The 23,256-nt window shown below is 41.5% G+C and overlaps 1 protein-coding gene across 4 annotated transcripts in view; it reads right to left on the bottom strand.

Moving 5' to 3' along the window:
• Positions 1–23,256, bottom strand: part of Adipor2 (adiponectin receptor 2) — a 62,529-nt gene that overhangs the window by 22,471 nt on the left and 16,802 nt on the right. For 2 of the 4 annotated variants that reach the window (XM_038317873.1, XM_038317871.2), the window contains exon 2: positions 789–1,047. In XM_038317873.1, the coding sequence (XP_038173801.1) occupies positions 789–959 (171 nt within the window). In that variant the 5' untranslated portion in view covers positions 960–1,047. Of the gene's footprint in view, positions 1–788; positions 1,048–18,627; positions 18,645–18,689; positions 18,845–23,256 lie in introns of those variants that run through there. The other 2 variants (XM_038317870.2, XM_038317872.2) reach the window with 2 other exon arrangements.

Genomic DNA, 23,256 nt, shown 5'->3' with positions numbered 1-23,256 from the left:
AGAGTACTTGCTGTTCTTTCAAATGACATGAATTCAGATCCCAGCACCCACATAGAGTCTTACAACATTCTGGTAGCTCCAGACTTGGAGTCCAACACCTTCTTCTGGCCCCAGGAGCTACCAGGCACACAATGCACTCATATACATGCAGATAAAATACTCATAAAGCACAAAAATAAATTAACCTTTAAAAACAAACATTTATTCTCTCTTAAACAAGATGAAACAGAGTGACTATGATTTTTAAGTGCCAGCAGAAAGGTGTAAATATGAAATCAAGTAGTATCTGAGCTTAGTAAGAAACTAAGTTTTGCCAGGCATGGTGATACATGTCTTTAATCCCGGCACTAGAAAGCAGAAGCAAGTAGATCTCTGTGAGTTTAAGTCCAGCCTGGTCTACAGAGTGAGTTCCAGGACAGCCAGCACTACACAGAGAAACCCTGTCTTGAAAAACCAAAACAGACCAACAAACAAAAAAGCAATGCTGTTCTTGCAGAGAATCTGGGTTCGAGTCTCAGCACCCACGTGGTGATTCACAACCATATATGCACCTCCAGTTCTAGGCAATCTGGCACCTTCTTCTGGCCTTTATAGGCAACAAGACACACACACATGGTACTGATATATGCGGGCAAAACACCATACATAAAATTTTAAAACATTTTTACTAAGTCAACATCTCTACCTTTCTACTAGAGAAATATATATCACACATATGTATTCTTTTTAAATATCATCCCTCATCTCCATGTTTGCCTTGTTTGCAACCGTTGGAATTTTTAACTTACATTTTTATAATAGGAAGAACAAACAGATGTCTCTAAAATGGGCTCCAAATCTCCTTGGTGGCTGTCATTATTACCTCCCCTTGTATCATCAAGTTGGTGCTTTTTTCTGAGCCTTATATCTGGCTCTGGAGTCCTGGTGCACCCCAATCGGTGTTCTGCTGGCTCGTTCATGGGATACCAAAGCCTTTCTTACAAAGTGATCTTTCTTTCTGTCCCCTCTTCTTGGGAGAATGGATTTTTAAGGGACAGTGAGTCGACCCTAAAGAAAGAAAAGTTATAGACATAAGCACTGGGAAAACACAGGAGCTACATTGTTATATACCATCAAGGAACAGAAAATTCAATCACAAAAAAGAGCAATATTCTTAAAAATTTATACCCACTGCTAATAAAGATTACCAAAATCTACCAATCAACCAAAAAGACATTCCATTTAAGTTGATTGTAAAATATGTGGTTGTATGAATTCATGTACATACAATAATTACTAGAAAACATTCAAAACCATGCTCCTGGCATAGAAACACATAAAAAAGAAATAAGGGTTTAGCAAAAAGACTTACACTTTACTATGCTCTACCTATGTCTTTTTTCAACCCTATCATTTTTTCAACTAAAAACATGCCTAACTGAAGCTGGGCATGGTAGTGTACACCTTTAATCCCAGCACTCAGAAGACAGAGGCAAGGGAATCTCTGAGCTTGAGGCCATGTCTACAAAGCAAGCTCTGGGCTAGGCTACATAGAAAGGGCATGTCTCAAAAACAAAAAACCCTAAATGTAAAAAGAATATATGAAAGCTTACAAATTATGCCATGTTTTACATATCCAATTTCATTTAAATAATACCAGGGTTTTATTTTATTAAATTTGTTTGATTTTATCAAATTTCATTAAATAATGACCAGGGCTAATTTTATTTTACAAGTAAGAAAACCAAAACTCCCCACATGTTTTTTATAAAATAAGACAAAAATCTCTGAATTTACACAAGTGTATACCAGCAAAATTTTATATTCAACATGTTTAATGTCTGACATTTTTAGTTGCTCTGGTCTCTAACTTGACTACCATGAAAAGCAAGAAACTTTGACCAGAGCATATCCCTTTTATACCTGCAATCCCAGGAATAGTCTTGAGCGGTAAAAACTTTCATAAATCATCTTTTTCCTAACTAGTCTGTGATAATTTTATTCCCTAGAAGTTTTAGCCTTTCAAGTTCTTCTCATCTAACTCTTCATTCATAGCACACAAATGTACTTTAATCAGTTGAATAACAAAATAGATTACTATAGTTAACCCACCTAGAAGGAAAGATTAAGAAAGATCGTATGCACTGAAATGCTGAGACACCACTTTCTCTCTGGAAAAGGGAAAAGAGGAACAAAAGAGATCTAGACTCCATAAAGACAAGGCAAGGCTACATGTGAATGTGTGCCACCTGTGTAAGTTAAACTGATAGAGACACATAAACTAAGAACTAGCCAAAGAATGAGTCTCTGTAAAGACTTGAGCCTGCAGGACTTCTCTTGTCACTTTTAAAGTTTATGAAGCAAGAAGCACAAGCTAGAAAAAAATGGCCCAGCAGTTAAGAGATTTTACAGGAACCAGGTTCAGTTCCTAGCACCTACATGATGGTGCATGGCAATCTGTAATGCTAGTTCCAGGGGATCTGATGCCCTCTTGTGGCATCACAGGTACCACACATGCACACAGTGCAATATACATGTAGGCAAACCACTCATACACATAAATTGTTTTTAAAAAAACAAGCCGAGTGTAATTAGTACGCACATGTGTACATACACACACACATACACACACAATGTTTTTAACTATCACCAAACTTGAGAATCTATCAATCATAAAAGGAAAAGTAGCAAATTAATAATAATGACCATTTTTAAGAGAAACAATGCTAATGGTTTATACTTAATTAATTAAGCTATAATTCCAGCTACTGGGAAGAAGGTGAAGGCAAGAGGGTGCAAGGTTGGAGGCCTACTGAAAAACTTGGAAAGACTCTGTATCAAAATAAAAAGTTAAAAAGAAGAAAGAAAGAGAGAAAGAAAGAAAGAAAGAAAGAAAGAAAGAAAGAAAGAAAGAAAGAAAGAAAGAAAGGAAAAGAAAAGAAAGAGGACTGATATAGTTTAATGGCAGAGCTTGACTATCATGGCTAAGGTCCTAAATTCAATTCCCAGTTGCAAGTGGGGAGGGGAGGTTCACAGTTTACAAAGCTGTGTCATACCGACCATTTTTATTTCCTGAGAACAAATGGTACTGTTGTCTTCTCTTGTACTCTTTCTTCTAATACAGCTAGTTGAAAGACTTGATTATAAGTAATGATGACTAGCTTCCACCTAAGAGATGAACCCTAGACCACCCTATAGACAAGGAGCTAAAATATGAGTAGCCAAGACTACAGCTACATTTTGGTAGCTGGGATACAGTTAACTCTCTGCCACAATACAGTGGCAAGCTGATCATGTATACATGAGTACACAGAGAGCTTAGCAATGGCAAATGGGGGAAGTAACACTGTTCACGTGACTAACAGTCAAGGTCAAAGCAGAGTGAGCTAGAGATGGACAGAAGAGGTTTGGATCAACTCTAACCTGACAGGCAAGTGCATAAACAGTGATATAGTCATTTCCTTGGCTGGGTCAGAGGTACAAGCATAATGTATAAGGGTTCAATCCAAGATACCTTGGAGAATTCAGCAACTTCAATAGAGATTACCCCAGCCTTTGTCCAGTTTCTCTATAAAACTCCCAAGCAAAAGAAATTGAAAGGCTTTTCCCCCCTCTCTTGGAACATCTAAAAAGTCCTGTAGACATTAGGAATAGATGGAGGATACTTCTAAATAACAAGGTGATTTACAACCAACTTATACCAACATTAAATGGAGACAAACTGAGAGCATTTCCTCTAAAATCAAGAATGAAATAAAGATGCCCACTCTCTCCTATTTTATTTGATATAATGCTCAAAGTCTTGGCCATAACAATTAGACAAGAGAAAAACACATATAAAAAGGATAAAAAAAAATAGAAAAAGAAATCAAACTATCCATTTGTAGATGACATAATTCTTTACTTTTTAAAAAGATCTATAGATTGCCAGGTGGTGGTGGCGCACGCCTTTAATCCCAGCACTAGAAAGGCAGAGACAGGAGGGTCTCCATGAGTTCAACACCCGCCTGGTCTACAGAGCTAGTTCCAGGACAGGCACCAAAAAGCTACAGAGAAACTGTCTCAAAAAACCAAATAAATAAGCCGGGCAGTGGTGGCGCACGCCTTTAATCCCAGCACTCGGGAGGCAGAGGCAGGCGGATCTCTGAGTTCGAGGCCAGCCTGGTCTACAAGAGCTAGTTCCAGGACAGGCTCTAGAAACCACAGGGAAACCCTGTCTCGAAAAACCAAAAAAAAAAAAAAAAAAAAAAAAACAAATAAACAAATAAATAAATAAATAAAAACCTTTAAAAAGTGAATTATAGATCTAGAAACCTCTTAGGCCTAATTAATACGCATAGTAAATGTGCAGAATACACAATCAGTATTTACCCAGGCTGACAAGATGCCTCAGCAAGTAAAGGCATCTGCTGCCAAGACTGATGACCAGAGTTGATATTTAGGATCTACATGGTAGAAAGGAAGAGTCAATTTATTCCAAGTTCTACTTTGACCTTCCTACATGTTAAGCATATGTGCTCCACACACACACACCAAGAGAAAGGTCTCTACACTGAAAACTTCGTGGTATCAAAAAGGAAACCAAAAAGATACTAGATGACAGAAAAATCTTCCTCATTCCTAGATCAGCAGAATTAATACTATAAAAAGAGTTACATATTACCAAAATTAATAAATAGATTTAATGTGATACTGATCAAAACTTCAAATGCCATGTCTACAGATTTGTAAAAAAAAGCAATCCAAGAAGTCACTGGAACCACAAACAGCCAAAGCAATCCGAAAGAGTAAGAACACAGCTGTACCTCAAAATATGCTATAAAGCTATAGTGATAAAAACAGCCTGGTACTGGCATTAAGAACAGAGTGATGGAACAGACAATCCAGTAATGAGCTGACAAAGGTATACCTAATTTTTTTTACAGAGAAGGCAAAACCATATATTAGGAAAAAGCTTACTCAGCAAACAGTGTTAGCAAAAGTAGATATCTACTGCAGAAAAATGAAACTAGATTACTATCTTTCATCTTGTACAAAAATCAATTCAAAGCCAGGTGGTGGTAGCACAGGCCTTTAAACCCAGCACTCAGAGGCAGAGGCAGGCAGATCTCTGTGAGTTCAAGGCCAGACTGGTCTACAAGAACTAGTTTCAGGACAGGCACCAAAGCTACACTGAGAAAACCTGTCTCGGGGGAAAAAAATTCAATACAAGACCGTAATTTGAAATGTTAAACACTGAAAGTTGTAGATGAAAACTTAAGGAATACTCTTTAAGACATCTGGATGGGAAAGAACTTTCTGAAAAGAAAATTAACAAACGGCACAGGAATAAGTCCCAGTGTCAATGGGGGAGCTACATTAAATTTAAAATGTATGCAGCAGAGAAAACTATCAGCAGAGTACAAAGTCCACAGAATGGAAGAAAATCTGTACTGGCTAATATCCAGAATTAATACTTAAATTCCAAGGAAACGAAACTGTCAATCAATAAATAGGCTAATAAACTGAATGGATAGTTTAAAAACCAAAGAAATACAAATGGCCCTTACTACTTTTTAAGTGTTCGAATATCCCTAGCCACAAGGAAATATAAATTAAAACTACACTGAGATACCACCTCAGCATAGTTAGAATGGCTATCATCAAGAGATCTAACAGGCGTTGGACAGGATCTGGACAAACACCCTTACTGGCTACTTGTAGGAGTACAAATTAATACAGCTGTGAACCAGCTTGGCGGTGTCTCAAAAAGATTAAAAACCTAACTCCATACGACCCAGCCACTTCACTCCTGGACATGCATACATTCAGAGAACTCTATCCAACTACTAGGTGTTTGCACTCCCATGTTTACTGCTACTCTATTCACCATAGCAAGGAAATAGAACCGCCCTTGCTGTTCATCAATCCAGTATCTATATAAAACAATACTACCCAGCCCTAAAAGAAAAAGTGAATCAAGACTGGAGAGACGGCTCAGCAGTTAACTGATGTTCTTCCAGAGGACCCAAGCAAGTTTCGTTCCCAGCACCCACATTAAGTGCTGACAGCCTTCTGAAGAAGCTCTAGGGAATCTGCTGCTCTCTTCTGAACTCCAGGAACCTGGGCAAACATGTGAATGTACCAACAAAAAGACACACATAAACATATAATTAAAAATAAATCTTGGGCTGGAGATACAGCTCAATAATAGCGTTTGCCTAGAATAACCTTATCTACTTCATGTGTGGATCCTAAATTCCCATTACTGAAAAAAAATCTTTTTAAAAGTGAAATTACAAACTTTTCAGAAAAATGGATATAGAATATATGTTAAGCAATGCCACCCAATCTCAGAAAGGAGGAAAAAACATTCTGTCATAGGTACATCCTAGCCTGTATTATATACACGTATAAAAATATATAACGGTATGTGTCGGTAGAATATAACATATAAGGAGAAGAGAAAAAGGGTAATATGTGATAAAGGAGAGAATGCAGGAAAAGGCACATGAGCTGTCAAAAAGAATATAAAGCTAATTACTTTTCTAGTTTTGGATTTGGCGGTAGAATGTTATAGAAGATTTAAGTGAATAAAAAAATGTACAATGAAAGAATAAAGTTCAAAGCAAAGGTTCATAACTTCAGAATGGCTATTCTAATGGTAAACTAGATGTATAGTCTTTGGATCTAGACAAGTCCTTATTTGAGTGTTTCTTATTTGTAAGTTCTTTATAAAAAGGTGATTTGAAAAAAGGAAAAGGCTGGAGATACAGCTCAGTGGTTAAAGCACTGACTGATCTTCTAGAAGAACTGGGTTGGATTCCCAGCACCCACATGGTAGCTCACAACCATCCCAACTCCAGTTCCAAAGAGAGCCAAAGCCCTTTTCCAGCCTCCTCAAGCAGTACACACATATGTAAGCACATAAATGCACAGACAGTCATACATGCAGGCAAAACACCTATGCACATAAAATAAAAATACATAAGCCGGGAGGTAATGGCGCACACTTTTAATCCCAGCACTTGGGAGGCAGAAGCAGGTGGATCCCTGTGAGTTCGAGGCCAGCCTGGCCTACAAGAGCTAGTTCCAGGACAGGCTTGATAGCTACAGCGAAACCTTGTCTCGAAACACCCCCCCCCAAATAAAAATATAAAAAAAAAACCACATAAAGCTCAAAAAATGTTAATCAGAGAGAGAGGGAGGGAGGGTGGAAGGGTAGCTGAGCACGGTAGCACACTTCTTTTGTTTTTTTCTCCAAAACAGGGTTTCTCTGTGTAGCCTTGGCTATCCTGAACTCTAAGTAGACAGGCTGGCCTCCAACTGCTAGATAGAATTAAAAAGTATACACCACCAAGGCAGGCTGATCTCTGTGAGTTGCAGGTCTACGTAGCAAGTTCTAGGCTAACCAAGGCTATATTGTGAGACCTTGTATCACAATGAGGAAAAAAGGGGGGGGGGACAATTTAGGTTAACCTTAAGGTTACCAAAAACTTTGCTGCCCCAGTCAGGTTTCCAGGATCAAGTGGTGCAGGATACAGAAGGGGTAAACACACCTCACTAAAATAAGCCTGTTAATCACTAAGCAAATAAACAAGTGCATAGTAACCTTGAAGGAAGGTGCAACAAGTATTCAGATGATCTAACGTCCAGTTTCCAACAAAAAAATCTGCAAGGAATAGACAACAGTAAAGTATAGCCCTTTACTACTGCAAGAATATACCTCTCCAGAGAGCACAGCAAAAAGTGCCCTCTTGGAACCAGCAGTCCTCATCACACACCAAAGTTGCCAGTGCCTGAATCTTGAGCTTCCTTGCTATGAGAACTATGAGAAAATAAGTCTATTCTTCCCCTAACTAAAGTACTTTGTCATAGCAACACGAAACAGATTAAGACATGAATTTAATTTCAACTGCATTATAAACATACTGCTACAAAGCTCCCCACTCACTCACTGCTTTATGTTTCTGAAGTAACAAATTATATCTTTGGGGCTAGGAACATAACTCAGTTGGCAGTGCTTGCCTAAATATACTAAGTCCTGGCCTCCATCTCTATCACCACATAAACTGGGTGTGGTGGCACAAGTCTATATCCCAGCACTTGGAAGGCAGAAAGCAGGGTCAGAAGCTCAGATTCATCCTCAGCTACAAGCCTGGGCTACAAAACCTGTCTAAAATAAATAAATAGGAGATGAATGGATGTAAATAAATATAGATAACTTTTATTCCTTCATCTTGTAATTCTATAAATAAAGCAGATGAATTATATAGAGAGCAACAGTTACAAGCTGCTAAACTCTAGAGACTTCCTCAACTCTGCTATTATATTGTTCGAAATTTCTTTGGTTCCTTTTTATGCCTACTTCTTTGTTAAAATATCCATACACGGTTTCATCATAATACTTTGCATTTAATACACACCATTTTCTCCAAGTTACCAGCCAGTGGCTCCCTTAACTCAAAGGCTCTTCTCCGGCATTTGATTTCATTCTATACAGCTGGCCTCACAGCAATTGTTTCTCTAGAAATGACTTAACTGCTTTATTTTTGACAGTTCTGATATACAGAAATTCTTGGTAAATACATGTTTTGCTTTGCTTTTCAACAATTTCAATATATCAACCCACTTCTTTCTGGCTCTAGGGTCCCTCTTAAGAAATCTGCATTCAGGGCTTGCAAGATGGCTCTGCAATTAAGAGCACTGGCTGCTCTTTCCAGAGGACCTGACACCCACATGGCAGCTCACAACTGTCTATAACGCTAATTCCAGTGAATCAGACACACAGACACACACGCAGGCAAAACACCAATGCACATAAAATAAAAATAAATCACTTTTTAAAAGCCAGTCTGACCCTGAATTTACTATGTACCTGAGGCTTTTGATCCTCATGCCTCTACGTTCTCAGTGCTAGGGTTTCAGCATTTGCCGACTCCCACACCAATCTTACCAGCTTCATGATTTAGAAACAGGCCTTGGCGTGAAATTAATCAGACCTCGTTTATCATTTACCTCTCAGGTAAAAGGTCTCCTTTTAGGCAAAGGCTAATTTTTCCACTTTTACCTAAATATAGCAGACCTCATTTCTCCTAACAATTATATTAATACTTTATGCTGTTGAAAGTCTTCCTAGCTGTTACCTTTCTTCTGGCATCACTTATTTAGGTTCTGTGTTTGGGTTTTCTTGAGATAAGGTCTCACAAAACCCAGCTGGTTTAAAACTTACTATGTAGCTGAGGATGACTCTGTTGTTGTTGGCTTGGTGTTATTTTTAATTATGGTTATTTCTTTATTTTGGTGGATGGGGCACATACATGCAACCATGTGGAAGTGAGAGGACAATTTGAGGAAATTATACTAAAGCCATCAGGCTTGGCAACAGGTGCCTTTACTTACTGAGCCACCTCACTGGCTCCCAAGAATGACTCTGAATTCCTGATCCTTCTACCTCTATCTTCCAAGAGTTATTTTTAAAGACTTGTACCATTGTGCCTGACTTTCCTGAAATTATCTTCCTATCTCCCAGCCTCCCCCCAAAAAAACTACCTTGTTCATCATTCATGACCTGAACAGCATGGGTAAAGTTCGCAGCAGAAAATCCTTGATGGTACAAATACATAGCCCTTCAAAATTCCTGTTGAAACCCTAATCCCCAGTACCTTAAGCCATAAGGTTTGATTTGATTTCATTTTTACACATCTGTGCACCGTGTGTGCAGTGTCCAAGGAGGCCAGAAGAGGGCAGTGGATACTCTGAGACTGGAAGAACAGCAAATACTCTGCCAATCTCTCTAGCCTCTATGACTATATTTAGACAAAGGGCCTTTAAAGTGGTAATTATAGCTAACTGAAGTAGCAAGAGTAGGGCCCCTAGACTGGGTGTGGGATGTGATAGCTAGGTCTCTAATCCCAGTACTCAGGAGGCAGCGTGGTCTCCACAGTGAACTCCAGACCAGCTTGGGCTACATAGCTAGAATCTGTCTCCAGAAAAAAAATCGGGAGAGGGTGGGGGTGCCTGGCTCTAATTCAGTCTGACTGATGTTTTTATAAGAGGAAGACACTAGTGATGCATGCCCAGAATAAAGACACCGTCAAGACAAGAGAAGCAGCCCATCTGCTGACATTTTAAACTTGGAATTCTGGACTCAGAAAACAAATTTGTTGTTTGACCATTTAGAATATGGTTATTTCATTGACAACCTTAATAACTAACATACCTGGCTTTTTAACAAAACAGCACATTAAGTATTTTCTTTCTTTTTCCTTTGGTATTGTTTTGTTCTGTTCTGTTTTGTTTGTTTTTCAAGACAAGGTTTTTCTATGTAAGCTTGGCTGTCTTGGAACTCACTTTATAGACTGCTTGCCTCTTCCCCAGGGATTAAATGTGGGGGCCACCACTCCTAACTCAAGTATTTTCTCTAAACTAGTGAGTGGCCTAAATCCCCGACCCAAAGGACCAAATTTCTAACTCAGTAAGTATACATATATACAAAACAGTTTCAGCTTCACACATTTTGCCTTACTGCCTACAATCCAACCTACTACTTATATTTTCTGTCTTAACCTTAAACTGACACCACACCCCTAACGATTCCCCATACACAGTTTGTTAGCACTTGTAGGGCTGTACACGTCTATAATCTCAGCACTCTGGTAGCAAAATTGGGGTTCAAAGTCAAATGGATTGCATACTTAGTTAAAGGACAACCTGGAATATACAGCAGGACCCTGTGTCTGAGGAAGAAAAACATTTGCAGGACTGAGAGTGTAGGTACATGTAAGAGTGCTCACCTAGCCTATGGTGACGCACGCCTTTAATGTAGCATTCAGGAGGCAGAGGCAGGTGGATCTCTGTGAGTTCGAGGCTTTACCCTGGTCTACAAAGCAAGTTCCAGGACAGCCAGGGTTCTATCACACAAAGAAACCCTGTCTCCAAAAAACAGAATGCGTTGCCTGGCACACATGAGGCCCTGGACTCAATTTCCAGCAACGCACACACACACATCATCACCAACACACCAAATATCTTAAATACAAGAGCAAGAAATCCTGATGAGGAATGTTCAATGTAGTATTAGGGCTTTTTGGGGGGGAGAGGGTATTACATCTATTTAGCTGTGAGAGTATATGTGGACAACTTGCAGGAGTTCCACCATGTCAGCCCTGAAGATCAAACTCAGGTCATCAGACTTGGCAGCAAATGCCTTTACCTGAAGAGTCACCTAGCTGGCCCTAGCATTGATATCATCACAGGAAAAAATGGAATCATTCTGATTGTTTTTGGTAGTTTTGGGTTTTGATTAAATCTAGGACCCCACACATACTAGGCGAATTCTCTACCACTGATGGGGGAAGCTCTGTTAACCAATCACCTTTAAGAAGTGGAACCTAGTTAAGGCGTGGCTTCCTGGAGCCCAGGAAGAAAAACTGGGACAGACCAGGTGCATGCACTCTGGGTGATTCCGTGGGACACAGTGGAACCTGGACTTCCCATTCTTGTGGCATAAGTTTTTCCCCTTATAACAATTAAAAATATAATTGTTTATCTTTAATCTGGCCTGGTTATTTCCCAAATCAAGCAAACAGCTACAGTTGGTGCCCAATGTAGGTCCACTTGAGTCTCTGGCAGCTCTGGCCAATGGTGGCTATGCCATGCTCATTCAGGCATAGAATTCCCACACAGTGGCCCTGGGGTCCAGCTCGAGGAAGCACTGGGCAGGTGGAGAGACGTGGGAGGCTGACGCAGAAAGAGCTGAGGAGCTCGCTGGCCACCGCCGGCGGTGGCGGCTGAGGAGCTTGCACCCAGCCCAGATCCGCCACTGCGGTGGACAACACACCCTCTGTCCTGAACAGGAGATGCCATCTTTGTCCACCAACTGTCCCATGGGGCTGTTGAATAGCCAAGGACCTTCACGGAGCACACAGTCTGTGATTTATACTAAACAACTTCTTGATTTAAGCATATTTTTTCAGCATTTAACCTCAATCAGATCTAAACCAAGCACATGGCTCCAAGTGCACCGTGATATCTACTCGGTTACTGCACCTACTCCAGCTAATTAAACCACAAGTGAGACTTATTATTCTAAATATAATTCATAAGTTATTGATTTAAAAAGGGCAATGTCAGACAATCTAACTGTCCAAGGTTTCATTAGCTTAGTTTAATCTCAATATTTTCACCCAAATCAAGCAAACAGCTACATACCACTGAGTTATATATCCCCAAACAATTTTTCTTCTTATTTTTTGAGACAGTTTCAATAAAGTATACAGTTAGGCCTTGAATTTGTGATTCTGCTGCCTCAGACTCCCAAATAACTGGGATCACACCACCAGGTCCGACTTGGCAACAATTCAAATGCCTATCAAAACTAGAGAAAATGTTAGACTAATGACTATATTCATAGTGTATGACCAGGTGTGATGACTCAGATCTATAATCACAATACTCTTGGGGCCAAGATGGTATTGTCCTGAGTTCAAGGCCAACCTTAGTTACGTGGTTAAGTTTTAAGAAAAAATTAATGGGATGTGGTACAGATCTGCACTCTTAGCGCCCAGAGACGAAAACAATGATTGGGAGTTTCAGGACCATCCTTAGCTATATACTGAGTTCAACGCCAATTTGGGAAACAGGAGACTGTGTCAAAATAAAACAAGCAAACAAACAAAAACACTAGGAAAAGCAGGGGCAGGAGGTAGTAATACCTGACACATGGTTTTAATTCCAGCACTTAGACTGAAATGGGAGAATCCAAAGTTGATGGCCAGGCCTAGGCTACCTCATAAGACTCTTATGTCAAAAAGGTAATAAAATACAAAAGCAGCAGCAGCCGGGCGGTGGTGGCGCACGCCTTTTATCCCAGCACTCGGGAGGCAGAGGCAGGCGGATCTCTGTGAGTTCGAGGCCAGCCTGGTCTACAAGAGCTAGTTCCAGGCCAGGCTCTAAAAAAGCTGCAGAGAAACCCTGTCTCGAAAAACCAAAAAAAAAAAAAAAAGCAGCAGCAGCAGCTAGAGACATAGGTCAGTGTCAAGAGACCTGTATTCAATTCCCAACACCACCAAAACAACAAACAGAGTAGATGACAATTTACTGACATAGAACGAAACCCATAAACATTGTTTTTTTTTAAATACACTACTGTAAGTCAATATAATATAGCATCACCTGCTGAGCTTCCAAGTGCTACTTCACATCGGGAAGCACAATTCCATGCCACAGCCAAGATGGGAGAAATTCAAAGTGGAGAAACCAAGTTACAACCAAATAAAGCCAGCAAAAACAAGAGCGGCTGGTGTTTACAGCTGGCTGGCAAGGCTGCCCCAGATCATCTAGGTACCTTTCCTCAGGAGCCGCCCATCTGCTTTCCTGCAATTACACCTGAAATACGGACCTTCTAGCAGTAACACCTGACAAAGCCTGTCACTGAAGAATTCCTCCAATAATCAAATTTCCTAGGTGCCATAATGAGTTTCTCAAATTTTATATATTTTTATCATGACTGATATGAAGAATGCAAATATAAAACAACAAAATGAATGAAGATGCAATTTCATGAATGCCATGTTGTGACATTAATGTAAGTACAGCCGAGATCTCTCTGGATGCAATGTCAAAACTGACAGTGTTACCACAACTGCATGTTTCTCTAAGTCACTAAGACGGTGGTTCCTTCCTTGCCTTTTACTTTTCTTTAAATGAGACAGTCTTGTGACTTAGGCGAAGCTGGCCCAGAACTCTCAATTCATAGGCCTTAGCACACAGAGTACTGAGGTCACAGGTAGGAAATACTACACAAAACTCACTGCTTTGACTTCTCCCTAAGGAAAGAGAAAGGAGAAACAGACCGTGCCTCCAAATCCAAGGCTAAAGGAGCAACAGACCTTATCATAATATATCATGGGGAAGAAGGTACAAAACGTGAAGCTGGAAAGATTATGAACATGTCCAAAACACAAATTAAGAAAAAATGGCTTTAATTTTTCAACTATTCACATGATTTACAATCCCCAAAAGCCACTAAAGCAACTAAAAAAGTCTATGTAAAGCATTTCTGTTTTTAAAGAACATGAGGGTTTAGGAGGGTGTTTGAGCAGTTAATACTTTTTGTAAATGTATGTGTATGCGTGTCATGGTGTACATGTGGGTCATAGGACAACCTGCAGAAAAGGGTTCTCTCCACTATCTCCCTGAACCAAAAATATCAGTACTCATATATTTGCAGGTATTATGTGTAGATGTGAAAATGTCAGTCACATGCCAGAGGATAGCCTCCTGTGTCATTCATCTCGGTTTTAGAAACAGGATTTCTCACTTAGTACTTGACAGCTATGCCTATAGGCTGGCTCATAAACCCCAGAGATCCGCCTGTCCAGTCACCATGCACAACTACTCTATATGGTTCTCAAAGCTGACTTCAGGTCCTTATGCTTGCCTGGAAAGCACTTTACTAAACTGAATCTCTAGAAACATGCCACCATCCCTCTTTTGGTTTTTGGGACAGGGTCTCATGAGTTCCAGATTGGTATGATCATCCCACGTTGCCAAAGGATAACTTTGAATTCCTGATCTCTTGGCTTCCACCTCCCAAGAGCTGGGACTGTACTACCACACTCAGCCTCTAAGGAGTTTAAAATGAAGATAAAGCTCTGGAGAGCTCATCACCAGAGAGGTAGGAATTCATAAGCTTCCTAATGTCTATGTCTTCTGTCTCCACAAACATAAAGTAACAACACTTCTGACTGCTGCCTAAGCATTTTATCACCTAGTAGTTCCAATGATCAGTCAGTTTATAACTGTGACCAACCAAGTTATCGTCAAGATTTCTGTTGATGTGGGATTCCCCTCTGTATACTAGGAATATGTTTTATTGCCATTTGGTTAAGAAGCTGCTTCGGTATATTGCAGAGCAGAATATAGTAAGGCTGGAAGAGATATATAGAGAGTAGGTGGAGTCAAAGAAACTCCATGTAGCTGCCCAAGAAGCAAGAGGTAACAAACCACAAGCCTCATGGTAAAATATAAATGAATAGAAATGGGTGAATTTAAGATTTAAGAGTTACTTAATAAGAAGCCTGAGCTAACAGGCCAAACAGTGTTATAATTAATATAGTTTCTGTGTGATTATTTGGGTCTCGGTGGCTGGGAAATGAATGAGCAGTTCTGTTAACATTCTGTCACTTGAACACAGTGCCAATGATCCAAGCATTCAAGAGGGCCAGGTAAGACGATCAAGAGTCCAAAGGCCAGCCTGGGCTATACTTAAGCTAAATGACCAGACTCAGAGTCAGAAAAAAAAAATAAGAAAAAAGGGGAGGAGGAGGCCAATCCTAACAGCAGTAATTAATATTAATGTTTTGGGTTTGTTTTTTTTTTTAAAGTGATAATAGGGCCAGCTCAGCAGTTATAGAGGCAGTTACTTGGTGAGCAAGCCTGATGACCTGAGTTTGATCCCTGGAACTCATATAAAAATAGAACAGACTCGACTCCAAAGTTGTCTTCTGACTTGCAATGTGTGCCAGGGAATGCATGCTCCCTAAACAATAATGCATACCTGCCACACATTTATTTTAAAAACAAACAAACAACAAAAACTAACAGCCCAATGTTTTCTAGCCAGGTCTGGAAGACTTGCTCAAGACTTAGTCTAGCATAAAACAAGATTTTTAAAAAGTGATGGTGACTCTAGGTCACATATACCCCCTTCTCATTATCCTTCCCCCACCATACACAGCCCCCAAAATGATAATGTATGCTGTTATTTTGATATATTTCTTCTCAATCTTCAAATGTTTTCCTTGGAAGTTTTAGGCAAGCCCACAGAAGTCTACATAAAATCAAAGATGCAAAAATACGGGAGCTGAATGCTAAAGATTTGATTCCAAGTTCTAAAGGCTGTGAAAAAGTATGAGAATGCTGATGGCAGGGGAGTCCCACTTTGGACAAGGACATCAAGGGTGAGTGGGTGGCAAAGGACTTGTTTCAGAAAGATGCAGCAAGAAACTTCCAAGAAGCCAAACATGCCCAGGGAGTAAGAGATCCAAAGCTGCAGTAACTTTCAGAAAAATCTACAAAGTACAAAAAAGAAAATAACTGACCATCCAAAAATGCCCAAAGGGAGATAGACTAAAATAGAAACGAAGAACAACTAACTGTGTGTGTGCACACACCCCACTTGTCAGGGGGAGGGAAGGAATGAATTCATGCCCATGCACACCATGGAGGGCATTAGGCTTTCTGGCCCATCACTCTTCACCTTATTCCTCAGAGATACTGTCTCTCACTGAACTTGAGCTAGGCTAGCAGTCAGCACATACAAACAAAGCCAGCAGCCCCCACCACACTGCCTTTCTTCTTTCTCTTGAGAGCTAGATAATAAAAAAAAAATAGGTTTTACAGTCTATGAGTCTCTGTGCCAACCATGAAACAACTCAACTTTGAACCACAACAGCAGGCACAGATACTACTAAACAACTGCATGTGGCTATACCCTAGTAAAACCTTATTTACAGCAGGCAGCCCGCAGGACTTGACCTGGAAGCTGTTAAGTCAACCTCCTAAATAAAGGAAATGAAAGTATTTTCCTTTTTGAAAACAAAACATGATTTATACTAAGTGCATTACATAAACTGATACTACTCATGGGCAAAAAAAAAAAATCCATCCGTGTTTAAGTTTACAAAATGAGCACAAGGATGGAAAAACACAAACTCATTAAGCTCTGGAAATCTTACTCTCATCCACAGAAGATAAAATCTGCTACTAAGTAGCCCAAAGCCTGACATATTAACTGGTGGGTAGCCAGTTACAGACACTGGGAAAATATCTTCCATATTTAATTTGAATTTCTCAAATTTCATAATTTACCACCAACCTGCTAAAGCCTACTGTGGAAGTCCCTGCTGCTGAAATAATTCTGGGTCACAGTTCACTCACAATCAGCCCTATTACATTCTACAGGCAGGGTAGAAGTGAGCGGGATGTACGACAAGATCTTAAGGTAGCCTCTGGTAAAAAGGCAATTGAAACTTTAGAACTGACAAATAACTCCCCTTTAAATATTAAGGCTTTGAGTTTTTTTTTTTTTTTTTTTTTTTTTTTTGAGTGGTGGTGGTGATGATGCATACTTTTAATCCCACCACTTGGGAGACAGAAGCAGGTGGATCTCTGAGTTCAAGCCAGCCTGGTCTACCTAGTGAGTTCCAGTGAAACCATGTTTCAAAAGAGAATAAAAAGTTTACAAGTAGAGCACTTGTCCATAATACCAGGACTCTGGAGTTGGAGGCAATAGTAAGAATCTAAGGCTTGCCTGAGTTACACAGATACAGCTTGTCTCAAAAAAATAAAAAAATAAAAAAAAAAAAGCTAGGTTATGGGAAGTTCCTTTTAACGTTTTTCACTAGGGCCCAACGCGGTAGACGACTCATGCCAACACTCAGAAGGCTAAAGCAAGAGTCTTGTTAGTCTGAGGCAAATGTTTAGGCTACAGAGTGAGAACCTGTTATCACCCCCCCCCCAAAATGGGGGGGAGAAACCATTTAATTCGGAAGAATTTTATGATCTAATAATTTTAAGTATGATAAAGACTTGGCAGTAATTTTAACTTGTTTCTTGGTGAGTAGGGGTAGGCAGTCTGCTTTAGGATAATAGGGTAAAGATAATAACGGAAGAATGAAAGATGGCCAGATGGCCAAGCGAGTAAAGGACCTTGCTATACAAAATTTTAAGGCCTGGCCACCTGAGTTTGACTCCCAGAACCCACATAAATATAGACGAGAACCAACTCTATAAAGCTGCCCTCTGACCTCCACTAGCACATGGACACATGCGTCCCCCCGGACACACACACATAATGAGCACATACGATAATAAACAGATAATTTTAATTGTTTGAAGCTTTTTTTAAATGAGACATCTGAAGAAAAAAATAAATCTAAAAGATTGTCCTACTAAAATATTAAACCCTCCAGTGAAGCACTGTACCTATCAAATCCCAACTGACCATGTAATCGACTAAAAAAAAAAAAAAATTCATTGCCCAACCCACTCAAAAAGTTTTCAAACTCCAAAAGCAAACGTTTGAGTCAAGGCCAAAAAAAGCCTAAGGAAGAAATGCATCAACTGCCTAATCCAACGCTGTCTTCAAAACTTAGTCTAGAACCGTTACCAGCAATTCCCTAGCAAGCTAACGCTGGCAGATAAAAACCCAAAGGGGCTGAGGAACCCGGCCCAAGAACTGTCCCGCCGTGGCTGCCAGAAGCGCCACCGAAGGAGAGGTGAGGACAACCTTCCCGTCCCAGTGGCTGGAAAAGTAGCGCTGAGCGCAACCCCTCCGAAGCAAGGCTGGCTGGAGAAATCCCTAGAAGTGGCAGAAGACACCATCTAGACTTGGGGCGGGAGCATTCTCGGCACGGGCCGTCACAGGAATGCCGGCCCCGAAGGCGACGAGAGTCGGAACGGGGGGCAAAGGACAGCAGGCGCCCGCCACCGCAGCTGCACGGAGCGCGGCCCCAGCCCCCTCCCCGCCCTCCCCCCGCCCTGGCCGCCGCTCCGGTCCCCGCAGCGGACGCGCGGCCGCCGGTCAGAGTTCCGGCCAAGCTCAGAGCCGGCCGGGCGCGCGCTCCCGGCCCGCGCCGGGGACACCTGTCCCTCAGCCCTCACCTCCCTCCGACCCCGGCAATCTGCTGAGCCCGGGAAGCCACGCTCGCGCCACAGCCCCTCACCCGAGTTGGCCGCCGCCTAGCCGCGCGGCTCCGGCGCCTCGAGAAGCAGCGCCTCGGGGAGGGGAGAGGGGGCGCGGAGGGAGGGGGCCGCTCGCTGGAGCCGCCGCCGCCGCCGCCACCGCGGTACCGCGTCGGGACTGTGCTCGCGCCGCCGCGACCGCCGCCGCCGCCACCGCCGCGTCTCCCCGCCCCCGCGCCCGCGCGTCGCCGTGACGCGCATCGCACGAGGCGGGTCGAGCCAGTAAGACCACACCCCGTGCGCAGCCGTGCTGGTCTAAACCGGAAGCCTCCCCTCCGGTGGCTTTAGAACCCCGGTGCATCTTGGGAGTTGTGGTTCGGCCGGGAACACAATGTAAACAGTACGGGCAGAAAGCCCCCGGCCCAACTCACCCACCTTCCTCGATGTTTCCCGTAGAGATCGGCAGAGGGGTGGGCCGCCGCGGCCGGGGGTGCTTCCCTCGATGTCCGTGGGTGCGAGTCAGAGTTTAAAGATTCGGGCTGGAGAGTGTGTTTGTGTCAGCGACCAACATAATGCTAGGCGTCGTCTTGTGAAGGTTTCGGAATTCCGAAAGCCTTAGTCAACTCTTCCTCAAACAGTAGGGCTTGTTTTTATTACTGTATTAACATATGATGACTCTGCCATGCCCTACTACTTCTAGAAGATATGTATGAACCCTTAAAATGTCTAATTCAAAACTACTTTAGATGGTCTTAAAGTAATGGTCGATTACAAACGACTTAAGCATTCTGTCTTCTTTACACAGAAGAAGTGATTTGCTACGAGTGAGCTTTCCTATTTCTGCCTTATTAAGAACCACATCAAGTAAATGTAGACGCCGGTTTGCAGAGAAATATGGTTTCTTCGAGTTCAGTTATAAGAGGAATGTATCTTTCACACTCTTTAGGTCAAAACTTAGTACCTATTCAACTCAGAAGCTTTAGTTTAGATTTTAGAGGAAGCCTACGCCGGCAGCCTATTGTCCTTGCCATTGGACGACAATAGGTCCGAGGAGCTGAAGTCTGATGATGGGGGATGGGAGGAAACAGACATGGAAAGCTCCCCAACAAGGAAAAGCTCTAGAGAGATTGAAGCAGGAGGATCTTGCATGTTTCGGGTCAGCCTGTTCTACATAGTAAGTTCCTGGCCAGACTTGGCTATACAGAATAAGACCCTGTCTCAACAACAGCAAAGACACAAAGGTTTGGAGACTAAGATCAAGAAAGACAATTGTACCTTTCTACAACAACAGAAGCCGAATGCAGAGAACTAATTTGACCCATAACTCTAGATATAGCTCAGTGGTAGAGCACTTGATGGAATCCAAAGGCCTGGGTTCCATCGCCAACTTAAGAGGGAAAAATAAGATCCACAATAACAACTTAAATAGGGCAAAGCTGAGAAGATTGTTGGGGCTTAATGTAAGATGTGCCCTAAGGATAACAGGCTTATGATATAAAGACCAACCAAAAAACCCCTTCCAAGACCTTGCCAGATGGGGTTCGCACCCTAATTTCCAACACTTGAGAAGCTGCTGCAGGATGACCCAGGCCACAGGAGGAGTTCCAAGTCAGCCAGGGCTAGAATGAGACCCTGCCTCAACAAAAGAAAACAAAACCCCCATCAAATCTTCCCTGCAGCTCTTTCTATAAAGACTCTTCTTTGACCAAAGAACTTTTCCTCTAGGAACAATCCATCTTGTGCTAAAACAGGCTTTTAAGAGAGCATCTCCATCTTCCCTCCTACCTCTCACTTGGTCTCTGTTGAAGTGATCTCATTGCCAATCACTCCATGCAATTTCTGATGCTTCTATAATGATGAAACAAACCACCTTATTTCCTCAAAATGCTCACACCTTCTCAGCTAATAAGGATCTTTGCTACTCTCCCTAGCCCCAAGGGACATTGCTGAGTCCCATTGCCACACTGGCTTCACCCTTATCGCTTCCTAAATGGTACCATCAAATGTTTCAAAGCAGATTTTTTTCCAGATCTCTTTCCCTGACTACGACTTAGTTATTGATTTTCAGCAGTGTTCAATATCTTCTGATATCAGTTACAGATCTTCAGAATCAGAATCTCTCTTCTTGTGTTTGTTCTTTTGTTTGTTTCTGAAGCACTGGAGATTGAGTTTAGGGCAGTGTGAATGTTTAGGCAAGGCTCCTACTTAGCAACACCCCAACCCTTCCCTCCATTGTTCTTTAATGGGTTCAGATGCCATAGCCAGAGGACAACTTGGTGAAATCTGTTCTCTTTCCATCATATGGGTCTGGGGGTTGAACTCCAATCATCAGGCGTGGTGGCAAGTGCCTTTACCCACTGCACCAGCTCATAAGCCCCGTCTCTCCATTCTTAAGGTGTTAACATCTTTCCATAGTGGGTAAATCCTGCACCTCATACAGCAACAAAAGACACTTCCTTCTACCCTACCCCGTACCAGTCACCATGACCCAACAGTGCCCTCTGGTACAGCCAGTTTGATAGAGTCACCTCTATAATTTGTTAGCAAGAAGGACAAAACACTGGTTGAGTAACATTCATAACCCAACTATAGCTTCGGTGACTTGTGGCTGGCATAATGACACTGAACTTGCTCCTAGGACAGAGTGAGTCACCATTGTGATAGTCAAGTCAATAGCCAATGAAAATGGAAGAAGTTTCTAAAATTCTAAAGTCATAACTATTGGTAGGACAACTCTCAAAGCAAAAATTCTAAATACCATTGTGAATTTTAACACCAGTTTGAAATTGGTTTCAGTTTTCTCCTATGAAAAAAAGTTGTTTTCTGCTCAAAACAAACATTTTAAGATTGGCTTTTATTTTTGTGTAGGTGTTGGGCCTGCATGTATGTCTGTACACCATTGTGTACAGTGCCTACAGAAGACAGACAGTGCATCAGATTCCTCATGTGTGTGCTGAGAGTCAAACCCAGGTTCTCTTGACCACTGAGCCATCTCTCCAGTCCCATAATTGCTAATTAATTCCATAACTAATGGAAACATTATTCTGCCATTGGAAACCAACATTAGTCTAGAGTGTTGAGAAACCTGTGTCTGTGACTTAAAATTTCCAAGCAGGGCATGGAAGTACATACCTGTAATCCCATGACTGGGAAGGCTAAGGCCAGCCTGAGCTATATAGGGAGACCATGTCTCAAAAAGCCAAAAATAGATAATGTCTTGAGTGTGCTATGTCAGAAACACAGACAAATACATTTGTGTCTTTCCACATGTCAGAATTTATTAACGGCAATAAATTCTCAAGGTATGGAGGTTTCAGTGTCAGCAGTTTGTCCAGTGTCCCCATGTCCCATGATAGCCCTGACTAAGGCAAACAGTAACTCTCAGACTGTAGCATGCATCACGCAGTAGGTGTGTGTGTGAATACAGAATGGCTGTAAAGGGTGAAGAGGTCACAGCAGAGTTCAAAAGGTGTAAGAAATCTTGAAAAGTAGGGAAGCGAAGAGAGGTGTGTGTGTGTGTGTGTGTGAGAGAGAGAGAGAGACAGACAGACAGACAGACAGAGAAAGAGAGTGTTTGTGTGTGAAATCTACACAATATAAAAAGTAGATCATAAAAAATAAACCTAGCAACAATTGAGAAACATAGAAATACAAAAATATACCTAAGAACCACAAGATGGCTCACAAGTAAGGGCCACTGGGCCTGGATGAGCCAGTTTCAATCCTAGAATCCACATGGCAAAAGGAAAGTACTGACTCCCAAAAATTGTCCTCTGATGTCCACACATGCACTGTGGCAAACACATGAACCCAAAATAATAAATATATCAACAATTTTAAGGGACAAGCAATACCTCATCAGCCCCTGTGACTGTCACACAAAGATAAAATTGTCAAGTCTAGCCAGTTAGCTAGGACGCCATGTTGTTAAATGATTTGAAAATGTCTGTTATAAAATCAGTATTCTACAGTCTTGGGACTGTGGAGATGGTTCCGTTATTAAACGCTTGGTGTGCAAACATGAGGACCTAAGTTCTAATCTAAAAACCCAGTGAGGCACTCTCTTGTAATTTCAGCACAAGAGCACTCCCTCATTGAGTGCTGAGAATCAAACCCAGGTCCTCTGGAAGAACAGGAAATGCTCTTGACTGCTGAGCCATCTCTCCAAGCCCACAATTGCTATATTTAATATGAACATTTATTCTGCCATTGGAAACCAAAATTAGCCCTGGGACTTGCTTGCTGGCCAGTTTAGCCAAACCAGTGAGTTCCAAGCTCAGGGAGAGACCTTACCTCAAAAGTAAGAAAGCTGTTGACTCTCAGTGTTGGCCTCTGGCTACACGTATTGGACTCCACCCCATGTATAAACACACACACAACTGTACTCTGTGGTACTTGAAATTACACTGCTGTCAGTCAAATATCAAGCCATACTGTTTAAAAGCATATTCGTCTTGAATCTGAAAGTCTACAAGCAATGCATCTTTAAACACTTGTAGAAATGTCGTAACGTACTAAATTCCCATTTGTGCCAAGTTGCCCCAATATTGAAAACCAAGAATTAAGATCAGCATAAACACTCTCGTAATTATATAAATAACATTAGCA

The sequence above is a fragment of the Arvicola amphibius genome, chromosome 2 (genome assembly GCF_903992535.2).
Source record: "Arvicola amphibius chromosome 2, mArvAmp1.2, whole genome shotgun sequence".
NCBI classification, from domain to species: Eukaryota; Metazoa; Chordata; class Mammalia; order Rodentia; family Cricetidae; genus Arvicola; species Arvicola amphibius.
Note: the sequence above shows the minus strand (reverse complement) of the source record. Positions and strands in the feature narration are given on the sequence as shown.